The sequence below is a fragment of the Condylura cristata genome, unplaced genomic scaffold (genome assembly GCF_000260355.1).
Source record: "Condylura cristata isolate star-nosed mole 26May11 unplaced genomic scaffold, ConCri1.0 scaffold00010, whole genome shotgun sequence".
In the NCBI taxonomy this organism is placed as follows: domain Eukaryota; kingdom Metazoa; phylum Chordata; class Mammalia; order Eulipotyphla; family Talpidae; genus Condylura; species Condylura cristata.
This window is the reverse complement of record NW_004567111.1, coordinates 35,302,969-35,325,580: the sequence shown is the minus strand read 5'-3', so window position 1 is coordinate 35,325,580 and position 22,612 is coordinate 35,302,969. Positions and strand designations below refer to the sequence as shown.

The 22,612-nt window shown below is 36.1% G+C and overlaps 1 protein-coding gene across 4 annotated transcripts in view; it reads right to left on the bottom strand.

The window, feature by feature from the left end:
- Nucleotides 1-3,872: 3,872 nt before the first annotated feature.
- DGKH (diacylglycerol kinase, eta) overlaps nucleotides 3,873-22,612 on the bottom strand; it is a 143,903-nt gene continuing 125,163 nt past the window's right edge. For 3 of the 4 annotated variants that reach the window (XM_004680127.2, XM_012723201.1, XM_012723203.1), the window contains 3 exons: nucleotides 20,419-20,538; nucleotides 19,709-19,817; nucleotides 3,873-12,557 (listed from right to left, as the gene is read on the bottom strand). In XM_004680127.2, the coding sequence (XP_004680184.1) occupies nucleotides 12,505-12,557; nucleotides 19,709-19,817; nucleotides 20,419-20,538 (282 nt within the window). In that variant the 3' untranslated portion in view covers nucleotides 3,873-12,504. Of the gene's footprint in view, nucleotides 12,558-18,198; nucleotides 18,330-19,708; nucleotides 19,818-20,418; nucleotides 20,539-22,612 lie in introns of all 4 variants that reach the window. The other variant, XM_004680126.2, reaches the window with a different exon arrangement.

Genomic DNA, 22,612 nt, shown 5'->3' with positions numbered 1-22,612 from the left:
GAATTCTCTTCTCATTCATCCAAAGTCAGGCTCTAAATACAAGCTTCAGTATTTCTCAAGTCTAATCCCACCTTTTCATTTCCACTAAAACCTCCCAAAGAAGTCCCTTCACCATCTCTTGCGTAGACCTCTTTACAACCTCTAATGACCTCCCTGTCCTCCACCCTGACTTTGCAAGTCAGTCTTTTTTTTTTTTTAAGATTTATGCTTACAAAAGCTAGGGTGTAGGCCAGAGGTGCAGGGGTTAGAGGTGGAGTGGGTGAGAGGATTCACCAGAGACAGATTGGGGAGCAGAACAGTGGATTGACTGAAATACACTGCTTAGGGGAGCAGTGGGTGGGTCAGAAGTCTGCAGAGTCATGTGGGTCAGCTCCTTCCTGGCCGGGGACCCTATAGCTTCATAGTGCTTAATCCTTTATACTGCCTAGGAGACCCTTGTAATTCAGTTTCACTTACAGAGGTCACTGATCTGTTTAGGGTTCAAATTTGTTCCTGTCCTCACCTACTGAAGTTCTAGCTCCTGCACTTCACCGTTTCAGCAGCACCAAGCTATTCCCAGGTGGCTTTCCCCCTTCCAATTGCATTGTCATCTCTGCCTTTCCCACACATATACTTTATCTGGCTAAGTGTTTTAAGACTCAATTCCATATCATTCACCTAGGGACCTCCTGTATAGCCACCTTTCCTTTGTGGTATCCCCCATACTTACTGGCATACTTTTAATCACTGCACACAACATTCTGTGCTACCATGCTCTCTCTTCCTCACTAGACAGTAATCTCACAGTTGTGCTAGTCATAGTTCATTATCACTGGAGACACCAGTTACTCACTGGGCTCTTAAGTAAGTGTTTATTGCTAAACTTCTAGGACTAATTACTACAATGCTAAACCAAATTGTTTTACCATTAAGAATCTCTCCATTATCTCTGAATCATTTACAGTGTTGTAAGTCAGTGCTACCTCAATTTAAAAAAAAAAGATCAAATTCCTCTACTGGATGGAATTATACTCAACAATTAAAAAAAAATAAACTATCGGCCCTCCCTGGTGGCGCAGTGGGTTAAAGCACAGCACTGAGGGGCTCTCCCTGGTGGTGCAATGGGTTAAAGCACCGCATTATGAAGCTCTGCAAAGCCACTGCAGCACAAGTTCGATCCCCAGCCAGGGAGTTGACCCACATGGTGAAGCAGACCTCTCCTGACCCACCCGCTGCTCCCCTCAGCAGTGTATCTCAGTACATCTGCCTGTCCTGCTTCCCACTCTGTCCATGGTGAATCCTCTCACCCACCACACCTCTGGCCTGTACCCCAGCTCTGTAAGCATAAACAAATAAGTCTAAAAAAAAAAAAAAAAAGCACAGCACTGAGAAGCTAAAGTCACCTCACATGAGTTCGATTCCCACCTGCCCCGGAGGTGACCACATGGTATGGCAGACCTCTCCTGACCCGCCCGCTGCTCCCTTCGGAAGTGTACTTCATCGATCTGCCTGTTCTTCTCCCCACTCTGTCTCTGCCTGTTCTTCTCCCCACTCTGTCTCTGGTGAAGCCTCTCGCCACCCCTGAGCCTCTGGCCTGTACCCAGTTCTGTAAGCACAAATATATAAATCTTTAATAAATAAATAAATAAATGAATAAACGAATAAATAAATAAATAAATAAACTATCAATACATATAACAATTTCCATGACTCTATTTTAGGCTGAGTGAAAAAACATCACCTACTGTCTGATGTCATTAACGTAACATTTGAAATGACAAAATTATCTAAGTGGAGATAGGTAGCTGGGTTTCAAGTGGAGATGAAAGGGATGTGTTATGACTATAAAAGGGCAACATGAGGAATCCTATTTGTGGGTCTTTGTGATGAGAGAACTGGTCAGTATCTCAGCTGTCCATCTCAATAATCTGGCTGTCATACCACATTTTACATGAATAAGGTGTTATCACTGAGTAAAAATGGGTAAGGCATTCATGGGGTCTCTCTGTATTATTTCTTACAACTGTATGTGAACTTACAATTATTTCAGAATAAAAAGTGTAATCAGAAAGAAAGTCTCCTACTGGAAAGAACAAAGACTTCATACACTCCAAACTTTTTTTTTTTCTTTTAATTTGAGAAGGACGATCTCAAGGCAGTGCCTTTTGGGAAAGGCATCCCTCATCATCATGTACATCGAGATCAACCATTTATCTCAGCAAAGTACAAAAATACACACATCAGTGACTTCCGTACAATAAATACATAGTCATGCATCCCACAATAAAAGGCACGGAAAAACGGTCACTTAGTAGTCATAAAAATTACTAGCTACATTAACAAAGCCACCCAAATTATCTGTATAAGGAACTGTAACAATATATTCCAAAGGTGAAAACACATAAAACATCTTTAAAATAGTATGCAATAAATATCTCAATTGTTGTATATATTTAAAAAATTATGCCATTGTAAACAGCATGTAAACAAACAAAACTCATGTTTTCTTACCATTATTAAAAGTAATTAGAGCCAAAGTTATAACCTCTGCTCTGTCAGGTATATTTCACTGGCAAGTGTGCTAAGCAGTTAAAAGTTTCACTCTTTTCTGCAGCAAACAGAGCCCACTGTGTAATAAATAAACACAATCTGCATCTTTCAGACACAAGTACAAGTTTGACAATAGACTACCAAAATGTAGTAAATTCTTAACTATAAATAATATGGCAAAAGTGAAATTAAGTCTACCTTTTGCAATGGAAAGGACAAAAGGAATTAAGCTGCTGTGTTTTTAATATGATAAACTGCCAATGATCACTGATCATCTTTTCTATTGACAGGTAACATGAATTTGCTGAATATAAGGACAAATGTCCAGCCTCTGAGCCTCTTGTGGATCCTTTACAATGTAGAAAAAAGACTAATGTTGTCAGAGAACATAGAGATGGCTGATGCTTTATGCTAATGGGAAACAGTAAGTTCAAAATATGCCTATCAAAATGTAAATATACATACAAGTAATGTCCTTCCATACTTACTAACAATAAATACAAAGTCAGTTTTTTCCTTCGCATAAAGGAACCCTATTCCCTAACCATCAAGTATGTAGAGAAGTTATTTTTCTAATTCAAATATTTTTGTTTGGGTTCATCTATATGTCAGTGTACAAAGACATACAAATACTAGCTGTATATTGACTATATGCTTAGCCATGGATGCTACCTTTTAAATATTATTTCTTCCTACTCCCATTAAATACAATCAAGATAAAAACATAAACCCGTGACTTGGAGTGGAGCCTTCGAAGTATACCAGAAAACATTCCCTTATAACCTCTTTCTACTGTGGGTTCACAAGCATAGCTTATATATTTTGGTGAGTCGCTAATCAGGATATATCCCTTCTTAAAATGGACCTGAAATTTCACTCATATTCTATAACATTATTAGTCATATGGGTCACATATAGCACCTATGGTTGTTGAAACAGGGTTCTATGGGATTGATGAAAGATGTAATTGACAAATGACGGTCAAACATTATCTGCAGATGACCTAAAAATACAAAAAAATTACACATAAAAATGGGATCACTTCCTTATTACACAAAATTTGGTTAGTTTTTTGATGGAAGGAGACTACTCTGAAATAACCTGAAAAACACTTGTTTTAAAAAATGCCCTTTGTAATTTGAAGGGGTATATTCATTCCTATCTTCATTGCAGCACTACTTATAATAGTGCTAATGGAAACAATTTAAATGCATGACAGATCCGGTTATAAAGATGATGTGGTAAAAAGGCACAATGGAATACTACTTCACTATTAAAAAATGACATCTTGCAATTTGTGACAACATGAATGGAGCAAAGAGGACTAGGTGAAATGAAATAAATCAGAAGGAGAAAGATAAATATCAGATGGTTTCACGCACATGTGGAATATAAAGAAACAAAGCAAAGGGACAGACAAATCAAAGCATCCCCTTAAGTCTGACTGCACAACTAAGGCTACCAGAGGAAGATGACAGCTGATAGGGAGATGGGTGTGTGTTGGGGTAGGGGGGGTGAGGAGGGAGAAAGACAGTTGGGGGAGGGCAATGGAACTATGTAAAAGGTTATTGGGGCTTTGACAGTATGTGTGGTGTGGTAGCTTACCTCTCAGAGGCATCAACCTATACCCCGAAAACAAAGGTGTTATAGACTGTTACCTCAGTAAAAAACAATTTAATGAAAAAGTCCTCTAAATTTTTAAACAGACATAGAAAAACAACTGTGCAAACAAACTTGAACTTTACCAGACAAAAGCTATGCCTTATTTTGTTTGTATCCCCAGCATCCAGTCAAGTGCCAAGTATAGAGAAGATAGGAAAATGTCCATTAAATGAGAGAAGAAAGAGGGCATTTAAATTTAATTACATGCATTTTGGACTTCTATTTAATTTTAGAAATTATTCAGTTCAAAGAGATTTTTACTGTAACATCATAATTTTGAAATATTTTATAATGGCTGTATAGAATCACAAAAGAAAAACGGACTCCTAGGTAACAGTTTTTAGTTATTACATACCACAAGAGGTGGTAACTGTGGCAAACAAGACTTCTTACATTTGAATTAAAAAATGAAATACTCATACATTATGAGTGATATAAAATGACACAAATTCAGTTTATATCTATAAACAGGATCTGACTAATGCTATAGTTCACCTTAATTGTGCAAAATCACATGTCTATCAGGTCCCTGTGAGGAGCAAATTTCCAGAAAAATAATTTTTTTTTCTAGTCACTGTATCAGTCATTCTGAAATCATCATTTAGAGATCTGTCATTATGAAAACTAAGCTGTGTCATTAAGACAGATCAGACTATTATTCTCATGAGTTCTGATTCAGTTTTTCTGTTACACATTCAGTTTGCAGTTTGCACCTTCTAATTTCAACATTTTCAGGGGAAGGAGATGCAACAAGAGCTCTAGTTATCTTATGTTATAAAAATTACAGAGGTAGCAAAAAAATCTTTACATTAACGATCAGAGAGTGGCTGAATTTGAATGTCAAGTATAAGTAGTCAATATCCCTTAGCTAAATTATTTTAATTTATTTCCTTTAATGACACTCAGATTTCCATTATGGCAGTAATAAAGACAATCTCTAGTTTCTTTACAAGAAATTTAGAAGGTATTTTGCATGAGGGAGTATCACCCCACGTCAGAGACCCAGTCTTGGAAGAAACAGGGAGGAAACTATCCAGAATTCACTTAGTACAGACAGTACGTTACATGACAGGGCCAAACAAGGGAAAAACCATAGTGGTTTTTTAACCACTGACTTAAAGAGACAGTTTTCTCTTTGGGTAGTCAATCTAAGAAAAGACTTGACACACACACAGCACTTGCTATAAAATGGCTGTCTGAGGTGAGTATAGAAAAAAATAAAATGATTCTAAACTATTGAAGAGTTTGGAAGTGAGTTCTTAGCATTTCCCCAAATAAATAATATGAACTTAGAGCATCCAGATGAAAATTCCTTAACCGATTCTGGTACAGATCGAGCTCCTATTTCCTTTAATTTCCATGTTTCTGAAGTGTTTTCTTTTCCCTGCCTTCAATAATTGCATGCACTATGGTTAAGGTGAATACAAAACTCTTTAAAATCATAGTAAACTAATTCCTATTTAATCTCCTACTACTGTACTTCTTAAATAACCCACAATTCATCTACTGCTTTTACTGTAAAAACAATAAAACAGTTGGATTCAGGGTTTATTAAAGTGATTTCTTTGGTATACAATACTACCTCAACTTAACTCAGAATAGCTTTTTTGTCTTCCCCCAAAATAGGCAATGTTATTCTGTTTGTATGTTGTGACATTCAGTTTTAATTTTTAGTTTTTCAACAATTGAATAAGAATATTCCTAAGTAGAAATAATTCAAAAATTCAATTTAAGTTGCAATAACTGAGAAAACAAAAAATAATGATAGGGAGTAACCTCTCATATCACCATTTGAGAAGCAGTCCAAACTCAAATGCAAGCATGTGTTAAAAACAGACTCCCTAGAACCAAAAGCTGGCTGCTAAATGCTTGTGACATGTTTTCATCTAAAGATCATATTGGCAATATAATCACAGAACTCTTTCATTCTAAAATTGAAAATTTACCCCAGAAAGTAAGTTCTGACCTCAGTATAAAATACACATTGGCAAAAAATAACATAATAGCGCTGTGGCTATATTAAATTCTTAATTTGGTGATTTCATTTTGGCTTTGCATCTTTAGTCCTATGTATTTTCAACATGAAAGATCATTTTTTAACAAAGTCCTTATTACTATTCAGTTACCTGTGGGTGCTAGAATACTTTTTTTTTTGTTGGTAAGGAAAAAAGTTGGGCATCTGTTTGACAGAAATGAGTATTTCAAGTACATAAGTAAATAGTTAACAGAGTTATGGTTTATATATACTCTAACAGTGTAATAGAGCTAGAATATGTATTTTGAATACAGATTGTTTTACAACATAATAAATAAATGCACTGATTTATACAACTTTTGAAAACCTTCTACTGATGATTGAGTACTATTATTAACTTGGCCGATGCCAGCACTGCCTCGTTTAGAGAATTGAAGGTAAAATTCCTGTCTTAAAGCCACAAAATATACAAAGCCAGTTTGTTATTAAATATTTTGTTTGTCAAGATTCCAGCATATTAAAAGACATCTTGACAGTCTGACTAACCAGCATAATTATTTTGGCATAAAAAGATAAGAAAAACTGTAATATGAAAATTAATAAAACCAGTAAAAGGAGAAACATGTTGTATAAATAGACATGATAAAGAGACTTTTTATCTTACTTAAAAGGAAGAAAAAAATTAATACAACTTACTTGAGATTTGAAAATAATTATTGTACTTTCCCAGCTCTAGATAAATATATTACTCCAATTCATCAGTCATTTTCCATATACAATATATAACTCACAAATCTGGGAATATTACAATGCCAAAACCTTTTACAATACTAGTTACCAGTTACCAGAACGGTAAGAAATCTTGAGCTACATATCAGCTTAATACTGAGAATACAGAAATAGATATGGCTAAGCTGTGGTAAACAATAGTGCAATCAGACAGTTAGGATCACAAAATAGATTCTTTTTCCTTTAGCTTGTATATCTAACTGCATTATCCTATGTCAGTGGCATTATCAACTGAGTATGAAACTTTTACTTTAATGCATTTTTAAAAGTAATCTTATGTTTCTTTAGATTTGGTTAATTTACTCATGAAATGCAGTTCCTATGAAATACCAAGACTATTTATAAATTCCTATACAATGAATAAGTTGTAGCTGCAAAGAAATACTTTATGTAGAGATTTTATAACCTAAGTAGTGGGTTGGTTTCTCTTTTTCCAACTAAAGTTTGGAAGTGCATAAAAAGTGAAAGAGTATAAATATATGTAAATAAAATATCTTAGCTAGATAAAAGGAACTGATCTGTTCACCTATAGTAGTAATATGGGCTTATCTTTATTACTGTTACTGAGTTTAATATAGGCTCAGTTATTCTTGAAAATAACAAAAACAAGTATTCAAATAGATACAGTCCAGCTGTCTTTTAATCTCTCAGTTCTCTGAAATGATAAACCTTTTGAATTTTTTCTTCTAACAGTCATATCTCTAAACAAAACTGGAAGAAAAAAAATACACAATACTAAAGATAAAAATCAATGTTTGTATAATTAAAATCAATAATCATTGCCTTTTAGATTGTTTGGCTGTTTCTTTAGAAAGGCATCCTATGGCAATGGCATCCTACGACCCATCTGACACAGAGCTTGCTAAACAGAAGTCAGTGAGAACATGCCCACAGCAGAGACAAAAAAAAATTCCAAGCCCCAACACACTTGGTGTGGACAACCAGAGGAAAGGGAGAAAGGTTCAGTCAGACACTGTGGGAAATCCCCAGGAAGGTGGCGGAGGAGTCTAGGTGTCAAGTTTGTGACATCACTTCTCAATCTTCTTTCCACTAATTTAAGGAACTTGGGGTTATAAAACCACCACAAGCATCTGAAAAATGTAGGATGAGTTCATTTTGAGAAGAAGGGGCAGGGCAGATTCTAGACACCAAGGTTGAAAGATGCAATGTTTCTACAGCTTATTGAAAAGCTATATTCTTAAAGAATTCACAACTGTATAATATAAAAGTCCACTATACTGTCAGTCCAGTTAGAGTTAAAAGATGGTTTGGTCGAGAAATGACATGTGCAGGTTTCCACTATAATTTTCTAAGTCATAGCTTTGGGTGAGTGTTTTCTTGCTCAGTTCTTGTTAAAATAATTTCCATGAAGGTTAAAATAGAGCTCTCTTTATTCACTAAATTAAACTAAGGATCTCTAAGCAGAAATGTGTTAGTATATTATATTGGTATATAAAAAATATTAAGTGATGAATTAATCATAATAAATCATTGGAAAGATCTTATAGAAATAACTATGTTGTATATTAAGGGTCAAGAAAATGACTTATTTTTCAGGCACTACTTGAAAGAATTATTAACTTTCTGAAAATCAAGATAAGTTAGCAAAAAACATCACAATTTAGCAAACATGCCTTCTCTGAGGGCTTTAATGATGCATTCATCTTACTTATAATCATTTTAGTTTATTTATTTATTTATTTTTTGCATGTCCAATGATTCATTTAATGCTATTGTACTTCTGGGTGTCCTCAACCATGAACTATGTCCACAGGATGACCTATTGATAAGAAAAGTAAAATGTACAAGTTGTAGAAGTCTGACAAGTCCCTATCTCAGAGCATATTCTTCTGAAATGTTCCTGTGACTTAAGTTGTAGAGAAGTGAGATTGTCACATGAGAATCAAATTGAGCAAATGTGAGGGCCTGGAGAAAGGCCAGCTGTGTCCCACCCTAGATATGAAAATACAGGATAGGGAGGACTCTTGGAGAACCAGAATTAGGAATAAAGATTGAGAAGGAAATTTAGCTAGGGTGGTGAATTTCAGCTAGTTTCTGGGAATAGCTGGAAAATGAACAGGGAACAGTGAGCTGGGGAGGGAGCTTTTCTGAGGCTCTTCTGAAAAATCTCAAATCCCTGATATTTAGGAGAGATCAAATGTATTAGGTCAGTAGTAATCACTGGATGAATGTTAAAATGAAGATTTCTGATTCAGTAGGTAGGAGTGGACCTGAGATTCTGATTTCTTTAAGGGGTAGAAATGCTTTTTTTACAAGAGGGTAGGGATGCTTTTTCTCCTGCACCACGTTCTGAGTAGCAATGACCCACCAGTGTTCTCCAGCAGAATTTTTGCAGTGGTGGACTGCTTAACATATCCACCATCCACGGTTGTCACTGATCACATGAAATGTGTCTAGCCAGCTAAAAACTAAATTATTAATTAAATTTAAATTTCCACATGTGGCTAGTGGCTATGATACTGGACGACATGGATCTAAACCTTCACAACTCGCTTCGTAGGGCAATATATATGTGCTGGTCCCCAAATCATCTAGTCCAGCAATTAGATTAGCAAGTATCTTTTTATGAAATGTAGAATTAATTTCTTTAAATAGTTTTCTCCCTAATACTTTGTTTGATGACCTTCAATGAGTGCTTAAGGTGAGGAGATGGAACCATTTTGTGGGATAATTGATGAGAAGAGGGCAGCACTGCAGCATGAATTTCAGAAGCGCTCACTGTACTGTCAGATGAAAGAACAGATAGTCAGGGAGTGGGGAAGAAAGTCAGACAGGGAGTGGATTCCTGGGGGGGAAATGGGAGTGCTCCAAGAAACTTTACTCAGGCTTGACCTTTACCCCATCTTACTTGAGTTTCTCTTCGGAAACTAAGATGAAAAGAGAGTGGATATTAGCTGTGATTTCCCAAACTCCCCTTCAGAATGACCCAGTTGCTTGGAGCTTACTGGGCAGAAGTGGGAAGGACAACTGCAGGAGCCAGAATGAGCTTTCCACCTTGGCTTAAACATGGATCAAAGTACAGGGGCTCTCCCTGCACTCTCCAGACCTGTGATCAGGTTCCATGGAGAAGCTCTTTCTACCTTCTTTTGGTTCCTTTGTGACACTGACAAGGGGCCTGAGGACTTCGGTGGACACTGTCATAGGAAATGGGTATAAGTGATGTGATTTGGTGCCTACACAGTCATACACAGAAGACGTATAGGAAAAGTAGCTGCCATTTAACTCTATAGAAATAATAAAATTATCATTTAAAAGAATATTCCTCACCCAAAAGTTATTTGCAGGAAAATTATAGTAACGAAGGATTCCATGAAATGAGTCGCAGCATATATGAGAGATGTTACCTAAGCATGAAACCAACAACACCTAGAAAGTTTGAAGATCTATTTTTTCTATAGGGAAAGGGGCAGTTAGGAAAGTGAAAATCAACGAAGATTTTTATCTTAATTCTTTTTCAGAATTCCTCTCTCTGGGCTTCCCACTTTTACTTTTTTGGTAAAGCTGAGTACCTGGCATCATCTTTTTGAGCTCACAGGAAAGTGCTGGGGAGAGCAAGACACTATGCAGGGTGGGGGCTGAAAGAGGGGCTAACTAGAAAAGTAGACCTTTACTTTCACAGGTATGGAAAAAAGGAAGTTATTAAGTGGAGAGCTTTTCACATGGATATGCGACTTGATATCATTTCCTTTGGAAATTTTCCATTTACTGACAACTTAGGGAAAACATATAGTCAGATTTGGTCAGAAATCTGGCATGTTTCTTTATTTTTAAGATAGGCTCATTTGGGGATGTTACTGATAGTCAAATACTCGAATAATAAATAAGGAAAAAGTATCAGATACTTAAACTCCTTGCATAAAATGACTGACAGTAGTTCACTTTAAAGGCGCTTCCATTAATATCTCTCTTTAAACATTTGGCAAATAATTCTCTACAAAATATAAATGAGAGTATATGTCAAGACTACATGTACGTTAGTGTGGTTATGCATATAAATATAGGTGTGTATATAAATATGTTTTTATGTATATATGCACGCGTGTTTGTGCCTGTATGCGTGTATACATGGGCATGAGCAGCTACTGAGCACCTACTTAGAAGGCTACTTTATGTCACCACGGAGTAAACACCATGTTTACTTCTCTATGATAGAAGATTTGCAAGTATTACAATTCAATTTTTTGGTATATATTTTTAAAGAAAGTTTAACTGAAGATATTTGTGTGATCTTTTTGATATGTATGCCTTTGGCTTTTAAAGATTGGATCCTCATAATGTTGACTCCTAATTAGTTACACGGAAGTATAGTGGTTTAGAAAAAGGAAAATAATCTCCATTTGATAGGATATAAGAATTAAATGAAATGATAATGGTGGTGTAAAGCCCTTAAGAAAAAATTTAAATCTTTTTTTGTTAGGAAGGTCATGTTAAGAGTCACTTTAGCTAGTAGGTGGTTCTTTATGACCAATCAGTATACAAATCTTAGTTGACACATGGGGAAATCCTGGGACATCAACAGTCTACCATAATATAAGTGCAAACAGAATATAAATAATTATTAAAATGGAAAGGCAAGTAAGACAAAATGGTTTAGAAAACTCTAACAGCTGTTGATAGGCAACAGAACATGTAATTTTATGAAAATATCCAGAGAATTTTTTTTAAATGTGCACACCATTGTTTGACAGGTTGAAATAAAATTGGCTTAGGTAAGATATTTGTTGATTATGGCACAGACACAGGTTCACAAAATCTTAGATACAGAATATTTGTGGAAAATTCCACATCAAAGGAGAAAAAGTGCCTTTAGCCAACAAAAAAGTACTCAGAGAGTAATAAATTAAATTCCATTAAAACTGACTTAAAGCTGTTAAAGTGTTATAATATTAGATGTGACATGCAAGAAAAAGAGACAATTCAGGCAGGAACTTCGTGCATTAGGATTTGCATTCATTCATAGTATTTGAAGGGTCTACACCACATTCTTTGAGCACTGATCCCTAAAAATCTGATGTGATACCAATCTAACACTCAAAATACAGCTCAATTTATGGTTTAACCTTCCGGCCAATGATTTTAAAGAGAAAGCCAAGGCCTCCAATAATGAAACCTAAGAAATTTTAGCCACATATTCTTAGGCAGCTGAACAGTAAGAATATTTCATCTGACCAGTTGAAAGAAAGTACGCCTTTTGCGGTTCCACCTTTGAGATGAGGCAATTGCCTGAGATCCCTCCTATCATTTTACTAATATATTTGAACATGTCAAGTTGGCCCAATAAGAAAATTATTTCATGGAATGTAATTATTTGGCACAAAAATAGTTTCTATTATTCAAATCAAAATTTTCACCCACAAAAAAAAATCAAACCATAGAGGTGTTTCAGAGGTGCTTACTTCTCTAGGCAGAAAACTACAAGGTCAGCCATTGCTTCCAAGAACTTTGTATTGACTGGCAATTATTTCTCTTCCAAGGAATAGCACCAATGTGATTACACCTCAGACTGGGGAGTACTCCTTCCAAGTTCCTTAATTCCCTGGAGAATTCGCTTCATATGACCGACCTTCGGTATCCCCAGGTCCTAAAAAAGAAAAGAAAAAAGAGAGAGAGAGAGAGAGGAAGGGAGGAGAGGAAGGAAGGTTCTTTTATCGACAAGAGAAAACTGATATTTAACTATCAAGTAACATAGCATTTGCTCCATTTATTCTATTTTATAGTCAGTGTTCAGTGCAGTGAAAATCAGAAAAGTGCATAAAACAAAAAAATTAATAACCCATTAAAAATACAACACATCTTATGCAAACTCTTAAATGTAGCATCTTCAAAAGTTATATACAATGGCAGTTCTTCAAGAGTGAAAATTAATTTAGTTTATTCTTTTTCTTTTCCATGTAAAGGACATACAGATCCTTAGAGGGTTCTGAAGAAAATGACACGACAACAGGGCATCCTCACTCATTTCTAGGCAACAATATATTTCCTTGATAAAACATTGAACTTCAAAGTAGGGCTGATCTAAGGGAAGGCACCACTCCTTACATTTGGGATGTCAATGGCTTTATAGTTGCTTCTTATAGTTTTAGTTTGAAATACGTGAATATTGTTTACACTTCGTAATGTATGTGTATATGAAGTTACCTAAACACGGGTATCTATGGGCTGATGCTTTTCCTCCACTTTTGGCTCCTTTCCCTCAGAACTCTCCTTGTTCTTTAGTGAACGATATTCTTATCAGGGATATATACGAAAATATTTAATTTTCAGAAACCAATGATGGTGGCAGAATGTACATACAGCTCATAGCAGACTGTTGGCAAATAAACACTTTTTACAGGAATGGATGAAACCCAAGATAGCTATAACATTTCCTATCTTAAAAATTAAAAGGGTTAAAAATTGCCAAAGACACCAGGTCATCCATAATCAGTCTTAAGGCAACTACATTTCCTTAGTGCGTGCTAAAAGAGTAAGCTTAAAGGAAAGGATATCTTTCTTTAAAGTCCTAGAGAAAGATATCAGTGCTTGTTACCTAAATCTGTAATGAAAAAATCTTTCTAGTTCCAAATCCTGTAACTTCTTTAATATGATGGACATCAGTTTGCTTATAACTGATGTCAAATAGCTCCCTTTCAAAATAGTCTGAAACATTTGAAAATTAGTAATAAGATGACTTCCAAAGCAGTCCAGAAAATAGGACTCTAAGATACCAAAGAAGATAGATTACAAATGGTCATTTTATTTTGTAAATTAAGAGCACAGTTTATTTGAAACTTTTATTTTTATTTTTCTGCAATTTATTTACTTTAAAAATTTGCTTATGTTCTTATGTCATTCTTCATTTTTGAACAGTGCTTGATTTCTCCACTCTTGTGTAGTTTCCATGGTTTTAACACCACCATAGCACCATGGTCCTTTCCGATCTCCCCTTTCTTCTTTTGACCCTTCTCTTTTCCTTTCCCTTGTGTAGGCCTCAGATCTATGGTCAACTTGCAAGTTTTATCATTTTCCTGACCCTTGGTTTCTCTATTTTAAAATGTTTAAGTGAAATAGTTAAAATTGTTTTAAGTCCACACACCCACCCACTTCTCTCTCCCTGCTTCTTCCTCCCCTTCTCTCCATGTTCTTTACGGGCTCTTTAAATTTTTTTAGTAGCTATGCTACCAAGATTCTAAATCCTTCTGCAAGATACTTTTCTCAGAGTCAGTACTCATTTGATATAATTTCAGGGTAATATTTTTATAAATTTAACTAACCTGGAAAAATATCTTCTCATATGATAGAGGTTGTGCACAATTAATCTTAAAGGAACTATACATCTCCTGAGTTTGTGTTAAAATAAGCTTTAAAACAAGCCCAATCCTGGAAGATGCCAGAGCCCTTTATCTAACTTTGGAATGCAAATGCATTTTTCTAATTGCACTTTAGAGTCCTTGACTTCAGTAAAACATTTAAATATTCTTTGTACTTCAGGTAACACGGTAGACTAAGAAATAAAATTCCGGGCCCTCCCTGGTGGTGCAGCAGGTTAAAGTGCAGCACTAAGAAGCTCAAGCCACTTCAGCATGAGTTCAATCCCTGCCCCGGAGGTGACCCACATGGCTTGGCAGACGTCTCCTGACTGGCCCACTGCTCCCCTCAGCAGTGTACTTCGTCGATCTGCCTGTTCTGTTGCCCACTCTGTTTCTGGTGAATCCTCTCACTGCCCCTGCACCTCTGGCCTGTACCCCAGCTCTGGATGCATAAATAAATCTTAAAAAAAAGAGAGAAAGAAAGAAAGAAAATTCCTATTAACTACTATTTTTAAAAGATTTTTATTCATTTATGCATATAAGATGGGAGGTGTAGACCAGAGGTGTGGGAAGGTCCAAGGACCTACCAGAGACAAAGTGGGGAGCAGAACAGGCAGATGTGCTGAAATACACTGCTGAGGGGAGCAACAGGAAGAAACTGGAGAAGCCTCAGTGAGAGGAGCAAACCCAAGTGGCTGGCAATAGTATGGGAGCACTGAGACTTTTAACTCCTGCACCACTGGGGAGGCGCTATTTTAAATGCTTTTTAAGGTCATCTGCACACTGTATCCTCAAGAATAAAATTTTTAAAAAAGAAATCAGCTAAAACTTGGGAGACATTTATTTACTTGCCCAAGTCACAGATCATGGAGATGGGGGCCCAGCCTTGCATCCCCTCGGTAAAACAGCACACTGAGTGGCTGCTACATCTTAGAGAGAACATCGTTCATCTGGCCACAGCATCCACAGCTCCTTGTTCAAGCTTCTCTGGGTGAGGCAAACTCTACTCAGAATCACTATTTTGGTACAATGAGCTGCATGTTTCCTTAGAGTTATGGTAACCCTTAGCTCTATTTTCCTTCCGTTTGCACTTAATACTTCCACGTATTCTAGGAGTTAGGCTGTGATGAAGCCATGCCAGGACATTGGTTACCCTTTCTTAATTTTATCATGTCCCTTATTACTCATGCTTTGAATGGATTGGCCTATCTTTTCAGAAGTATGTTTTGATATTCAATTTATTTAGTTATCATTCTAGCCACACATCCACAACTTTCCAAGTGGAAACAAAGGCCAACCAAACAAAAATTGCTGTTTTTACCATTTTCTTTGATGTCCTTCACTTTCTTCTACTGTCTTCCCAAATGGGAAATATTGCCATCAATCCATCTGTTGTCAAACTACACACACACTATATATATATATTTCTCCTATTCCCATCTTTAGAGTGTGGCATTGCTATCTCTAATGGTTTTGGTCATAAGGAAGACACACAGGAGACAAGATTTGAACAGGAGACAGACAGGTGACAGGTAGTGGGGGAAGTATACTATAAAAGCAAAGGTCTCTAAGATGAGAAAAAGTTTAACATTTTTAAACAAATGAAATAAGGCCAAGTACAGGCCAGTGACCTTGAAACAATTTGAATAAATAAGCAGAACCTTCCTCATAGGTCTCATAAAAGTGTGAATTTTGTTCTAATAGCAGTTAGAAGCCACTGAGTGGCTTTAAGCAGAAAAGTGATGTTAAAATATCATCAGTTACAATGAGGTTAAGGGCCTGCAGATAGATATAAGAGTGCAGTGAAGTCAGCAAGAAGCTGCTGACCTTGCATATGTCACTAGCATGGAGGATTGCGGGAAGCAGATAAATAGACATGGGTGGGTGATTTGGTGATAGGCTTGATGCTTTAGGTAGAAAATGAGAGGGAAAAGGAAGATGTCAACAAAGACCTTTGGTTTCTCTGGCTCAAGCACCTGGAGAGAGAAGAATGATATACTAAGACATGGAGCTTATAAGGGGCAGAATGGAGGTGGGTAGAAGATCAAAAGTTCCTTTTTAGACATATTGAGATTGATATCTGTGTGATCGGCAAATATCAAATAGCAAGGCTGATAAAATACCACATTGACAAATGGGGTGAGTGTTGGAGACAGAGACTTGTGAATCCTTGGTATATTCATAGACAATACTGGAAGCAGTGGGAATGGAGATCATCTAGAAGTAGGTAATCCCACCTATTCCCTGACAGTTACAATTACACAAGACAAGTTCATTTTCCAGCTTCGTGATTTTGTATTACATAAGACTCTGCCTATAAAATTATTTTCCTTTGCCTCTCTTCCACACTGTTTTAGAATAGGACAAAAAAAATCCCATGAAAAGCTAAACAGAAAGTGTATACTAAAACTATTCTTAACCATCTTCTCCGCATTGTTATTCTTCTTACCAGTCAGGATATATCACTCTAACTGTAAATTAGTATATACATGAGCTTTGTATTTTCATTCTGTATTTGTTTCACTCACTGTGTGTAAATGAGCACACACACGTAAATGCACACATACCCACATTGTTTTCTTTAAATATGTGCTTAGTCATGGTAAATGAAATGCAAACTTCCAGAGGGGAGATAACACGTAAGAAAAGCTGGCATAATATATTGAGAAACTGGCATAAATAGATGTAGCTATTTAATAAATTTTGCTGTCTAAGGATATTAAAAGCTATATAAATATATTAGATATAATGACCTATTCCATTTACTTTTTTAGTGCACTCATTTTATGTTTTGAAGTCAACCTTTGCTATAAAAATTCTAATGCTGATTATTTTACTATATTTCAGATATGGGACTTTCAACTAAGATAATTAATCTATAATTTTTATTATAAATGTTTAGGTATAAGTGGCATTCACTTTTTGATGTGCTGAAACTATAACTGTGTCAAGTATACATACTTAATACTCATTATCTATTCAAACATTCCTGCTAACATAAAGTCACAACAGTTTATAAATTTGTTACGCATTTAACTGAATCATAATTCTATGCATGTTAGAACTTGGTCTATAGACAAGGGATTTCTGCAACAACTATTGAAGGCTTTGTTACTGCATCTCAGTCCACCTGGAATTCTAAAATGGCATCTTGTGATTACAAAATATAACAGGATAAAATTCCATTCCTTGCTCTGGGACAGGCTAGACTACTTTGATCATTTCGACACTGAGTCTCCACCCAAAGGTTAAAACAGAATTGTTGCAGATCAGGAATTAATGGCTTTCTTTTCCTATCATAACTAATGAGTTGCTTTCTAGCAAAAGCAAGTTGTAATGTTGACTTCATTGATTAAAGAAACAATGCATTTCTTTTGAGAACAATATTATCTTAACAGTCATAGAAATGAAATTTGTATTTGTTGGTCTAGGTGTTCATATGACCAATGAAAGGTCAATTTAGAAATACAACAAATCCTGCGATTCTAAGTAAATACTTAACTACTATCTAGTTCCAGATAGTAGACGGGTCTGATTTTGAACTAATTTTTAGTTGTTAATCTATTTTAGATTTGTTTCATTAATTGCCATCAATAATTATTACCTTTCATGCTGATCCAATAAAATGAGTTTATGAAAACATGGATCCATTTAGAAATATTAGCACTGGAACAGCCATACAAATGAAGGCAAAAAGAAACCATGCTGAGCTTTAGCTGTGATAGGTGGAGAATGATTTTGACAAGAAAATATTGTTGATGGTCTTGTTTTAAAAGCATACAAGGAAGTCAGACCACAAGCAATGCAGATTAGATTACTACATGTTTGCATAACATCAGCCAAGCTACAAGCACATAACAGCAGAGGTGCAAGAGAAAGGGTTCATTTTGCAAGAAAATTTTCAACAGCAGAAGAGTAGCACAAAAGAAATACCTTAAGATCTCGCCTTTCCAGATGCAAAAGTTCTGCCCCTCTGATGTCATGACGAATGAAGATTTCTTTGTATTCTCCCAAATTGAGCAGATCCAGCCAAGCAGCAACTTCCTCTGTGCCCCATTTCTGAACTACCAAAGAGCAAAACCCCCTTAATTTCTACATGCTCAATGCATTACAAAGCAAAGGTTGGCCAAAGAAGATGCAAACCAGAGTATAGCAGCAGCAGTGCTTGCAAAGGAAAAGGTTAACAACAAAACTATAATTCCATTTTTCCATGCAGATTTTGGTCATCATTCAACAAGGTGATCTGACTACACAAAGACATTCACAGCTGTGTACCCGAGCCATTAGCTTTAATTCAATGTCCTCCTTGAAACTACCCAAACCACATAATACATATAACAATGTTTTCCTCATGATTTGATCTGTAGTGCAAGGTCTAGATACGTGTTAATGGTTTTCATAAGCCATCTATGAAACTAGTTAGAGTGAGAAATGTGCTACAAATGCTAATTGTACTTAAAATCTGATAAGGCATGCAAATTTTTCTGTTTTAAGTTTTGCTGATTTCATACATTGCTTTATTTGATTCTAATACCATTGATAATTATTGGTAAGTATAGTAAAACATGTTGATAAATCAATTGAACATCATTTAAAGCCTTAGTTCTGCTAAGGTGGGTTCTTATTTGTCAGTATATATAATCATTCCCTTATATTTATTGCACATCAGTTTAATAAAGGCCTATTTATTTACAATATTTGGTTTTAAGATGCCTTTCATAGCTGCTCTATGATTGTCCCAAATAAAGCCATATATCACATTTGAATGAGAAAGCTAACAGAAAAGGTGTATAAAGTGAACTGATTCTGCCATAATATACACAAAACTTGAAGGTGCTTTTGCATTAGAACAGCATTAAATTAATTTCTAGAGAAAGTTAGAAAGGGGACTAGAAAGACAACATTAAAGAGGGGACCTAATCTTTGCTTAAGAACATAAATGCCACATTGGATTGTCATTGAGGGGTTGAAAATAATGACACACATCTTTAAAACAGGCGACAGAGTAATTCATTTAGCAAGTTAAAGGAATAAATGAAAATTTGTATGTTCCTTTTATCAAAATAATCCTGATTTTGAACACCCAAGAAGAAGAACAACAAGTTATGTGCTGATGCCTTGAACTGCCATGTAAAGAGGCACTGCCACCCTCCCTGGTCAAAGCCGCCAAGACTACCTGGTTCCCTCCTGTGCTTCGAAACTGCAGCTCCCTGCTATCACCTGGACATACGTTAGGAACAGTTTTTCAAGTTATTATAAGGTGAATATAAAATAAAATTCACCCTTTGGGCCATTTTATAGTGTAATATCCGTGGCATCTATTACAATTTTAGGCAATGATCTCTAGCTAGTGATTTCAGGGTCTTGCAGCACCTAAGCAACATCATTTAATAATATAGTTTGCCCATAATGTTACACTCCCCTCCTGGCATGGCCCACCTACCAGACTGGGAACTTGTCTTCTGCTTCTGAGCCTTTTCCTTTTTAAATTTTGGCACTATGCGAAATACTGTGCTCCTGTTGTTTCTCTTGGTGCAATCCATAGGAGGCTCCTGTTGAGATGAGCAAGGAAAACATTTTCTCAGAGTACTCAAAGAAGAAAATCACTCTCTGGTATTAGAACTAACATAGAAATAGGTTATAAATATGATATTGTTGAACAATGCTAACTTCTTAAAAAAAAAAGTTTGTAGGGCCCTCCCTGGTGGCACAGGTTAGGATGCAGCACTGCAAGCTGGCCTCAGCCACTTCAGTGCGAGTTGGATCGCCCACCCTGGAGGTGACCCACATGGTGTAGCAGACCTCTCCGACCCGCCTGCTGCTCCCCTCAGCAGTGTACTTCATCGATTTGCCTACTTTGTCTCTGGTGAAGGCTCTCACCGCACCTGCACCTCTGGCTTGTAGCCCAGTTCTGTATGCATAACTAAATAAATCTTAAAAAAGAAGTTTATAATATTTCACACCACTAAAAATATACTAATTCCTGTAGAATGCCTTTGTTCGCGCTGAAGCTTCTCACTCATTCAAGAACCGGGCATTTGAAAATAGTAGACATGGTTTATTCTTTTATCTGTTTTTTCAAAAGATACGCTCAGATTCTACAAAGAATCATAAAATAGACATCAAGAAAGAAAGAGACTGAACTTTACATACCTCATCCTCATTTGGGTGTAAAATATAATAAAGCCAAGGGATCTCTGTTAGTTTCTGTAACTCCACCTCCACAGAATGTAAGGCATTAGATACCCGCTCTTCGTGTGGCGATTCCAACTGCTATTTACCAGCAGATTTAAAAAACAACAACAAAAGACCAATAAAGCAGGTTCAGTGACAAACCTTAACTAGAATAAATTATTTTGACTGTGAACATCTCATCTTTTATCAAACTTGGTTGTTTTCTTTTTATATAAAGAAATACAGCAAAAAAAAAACCTTAAATTGAGTTAACTTCTAAAAAGTAAAAATATTTTTATTTCTCAAAAATGACAAAAGTAGCTCATACAACTTTCATCATTTCTCAGAAAAATTGTTGCTTTTGGTTTTTTTCCATGTAAGTTCCTCCCTTCTTTCCCCTACCTCCCTCACTCTTGTTCATCCTTCCCTTCTTTCTTGAAGCATCCACACCCATTCTGCCCGCTTACATTAGTGAGTAATCTCATTATTCTACTCATTTGTGTCAAAGAATCCTTCTGATTTTCATTAGACACTATGTGAATAAGTAATAGTATTTTAAACATGGGTCAAAACCATGTCATATAAAAATAAAACGTTGGCATAAAACTCTTTAGAGAGATAACATAGTAGGTTTAAGAGAAGGAAAAAAAAGCATGAACTCGGAAGAAAAACTGTGAAGTTCAGGACAAAGCTAAATGGTTTGTGATCTGATAGGAGGGGTTGGGGCACATTTATATGGATGGCCTAGATGGGGGATGAAAGTGTTAATGAGAATTTAACTGGTCATCTCTTATCGACACTAATCCACTTGAGACAGTTCCTGAAAAGCAAGGACAAGTTTAATTAATGAATAAAAAGGTGAAACAAACACTTAGGTATAGAACTAGCAGGAAGGTGACTGGATTGTAATCCAGGCCTTGCTATTAATGATCCTTGCAACCAAAAGTTTAATTGATGTCAGCAGTCATCGTTCCCTGCTCATTAAGTATGTACAGATTGTGTCTAGATTATTTCTAAGGTATCACCCAACTAGTCAAAACTTTTATGAATGATGTTAAAATTGCGCCCTCCCTGGTGGCGCAGCGGGTTAAAGCACTGCACTAAGAAGCTTAAGCCACTTCCGCATGAGTTCAATCCCCGCCTGCCCTGGAGGTGACCACATGGCGTGGCAAGACCTCTCCTGCCCGCCTGCTGCTCCCTCAGCAGTGTACTTCGTCGATCTGCCTGTTCTGCTCCCCACTCTGTCCCTGGTGGACCCTCTCACCTTCCGAATCTCTGGCCTGTACCACAGTTCTGTATAAATTAATAAATAAATCTTTTTTAAAAAAAGAACTCACATATAGTTTCACAGAATTTGAAAATGAAATTTCAGAAATTTCAGAAAGTTACTGTTATTTGTTATGGACATTATTTCCCCCCCCCCCCGTATTATTCACTGTAGCTACCCTATCTAGCAATGAATAAAAATATGGAGCTTCTGTACTCTGCCATGTAAAATTCACCACTTTCCTTTTAATCTAGGAATATGTGTTATGAAAACTGATATTGTGGCAGCAAAACAAAGAGCAAATTTAGGTGCTCTCAAATATTGACTCTGTATTGTGCTATCACTATTGTCACAATTTTGACACATTTTGACTAAAACATCCATATTTGATAATGATGGAAGAATTAAAAGTGGAGAGGGGTCCATTTATACTAATATAACTGACAAATATTAATCAATTATCACTTAGTGGACACCATGCGTGTAAAGAACTGTAACAGAATTAGTTACATGTCTAGTTGCCATCATTTAGAAATGATCTTAAAAGTGTTTCAAATAAAATAAAAATGTGTATTTCCTATATTCCTCTACCGGAATCAATGTCACAGCTCACTGGATTTTCTACAAGACTTACAGGACAGCACAAGGATTCTAATAACCAACTACCAAGAATAGCCAAGAAAATATTCCCATTGATTTTTATCAAGAGAGAAAATGAATGTTTCCTCCTAAAAGTTTTTTTTTTTAATGGTCAAAGCAGGGATCTTGATGCAAGGAAGTTTCAATCACTTTCCTCTGGGGGTGGGTGAGGAATGGGTAACATGAACTTAAACTTTGATCTACATTTTCTTCTCAGAGCAAAAGATGCTCCAAGGGGGGAATTTCTGGAATCCAATCAAACAAAAA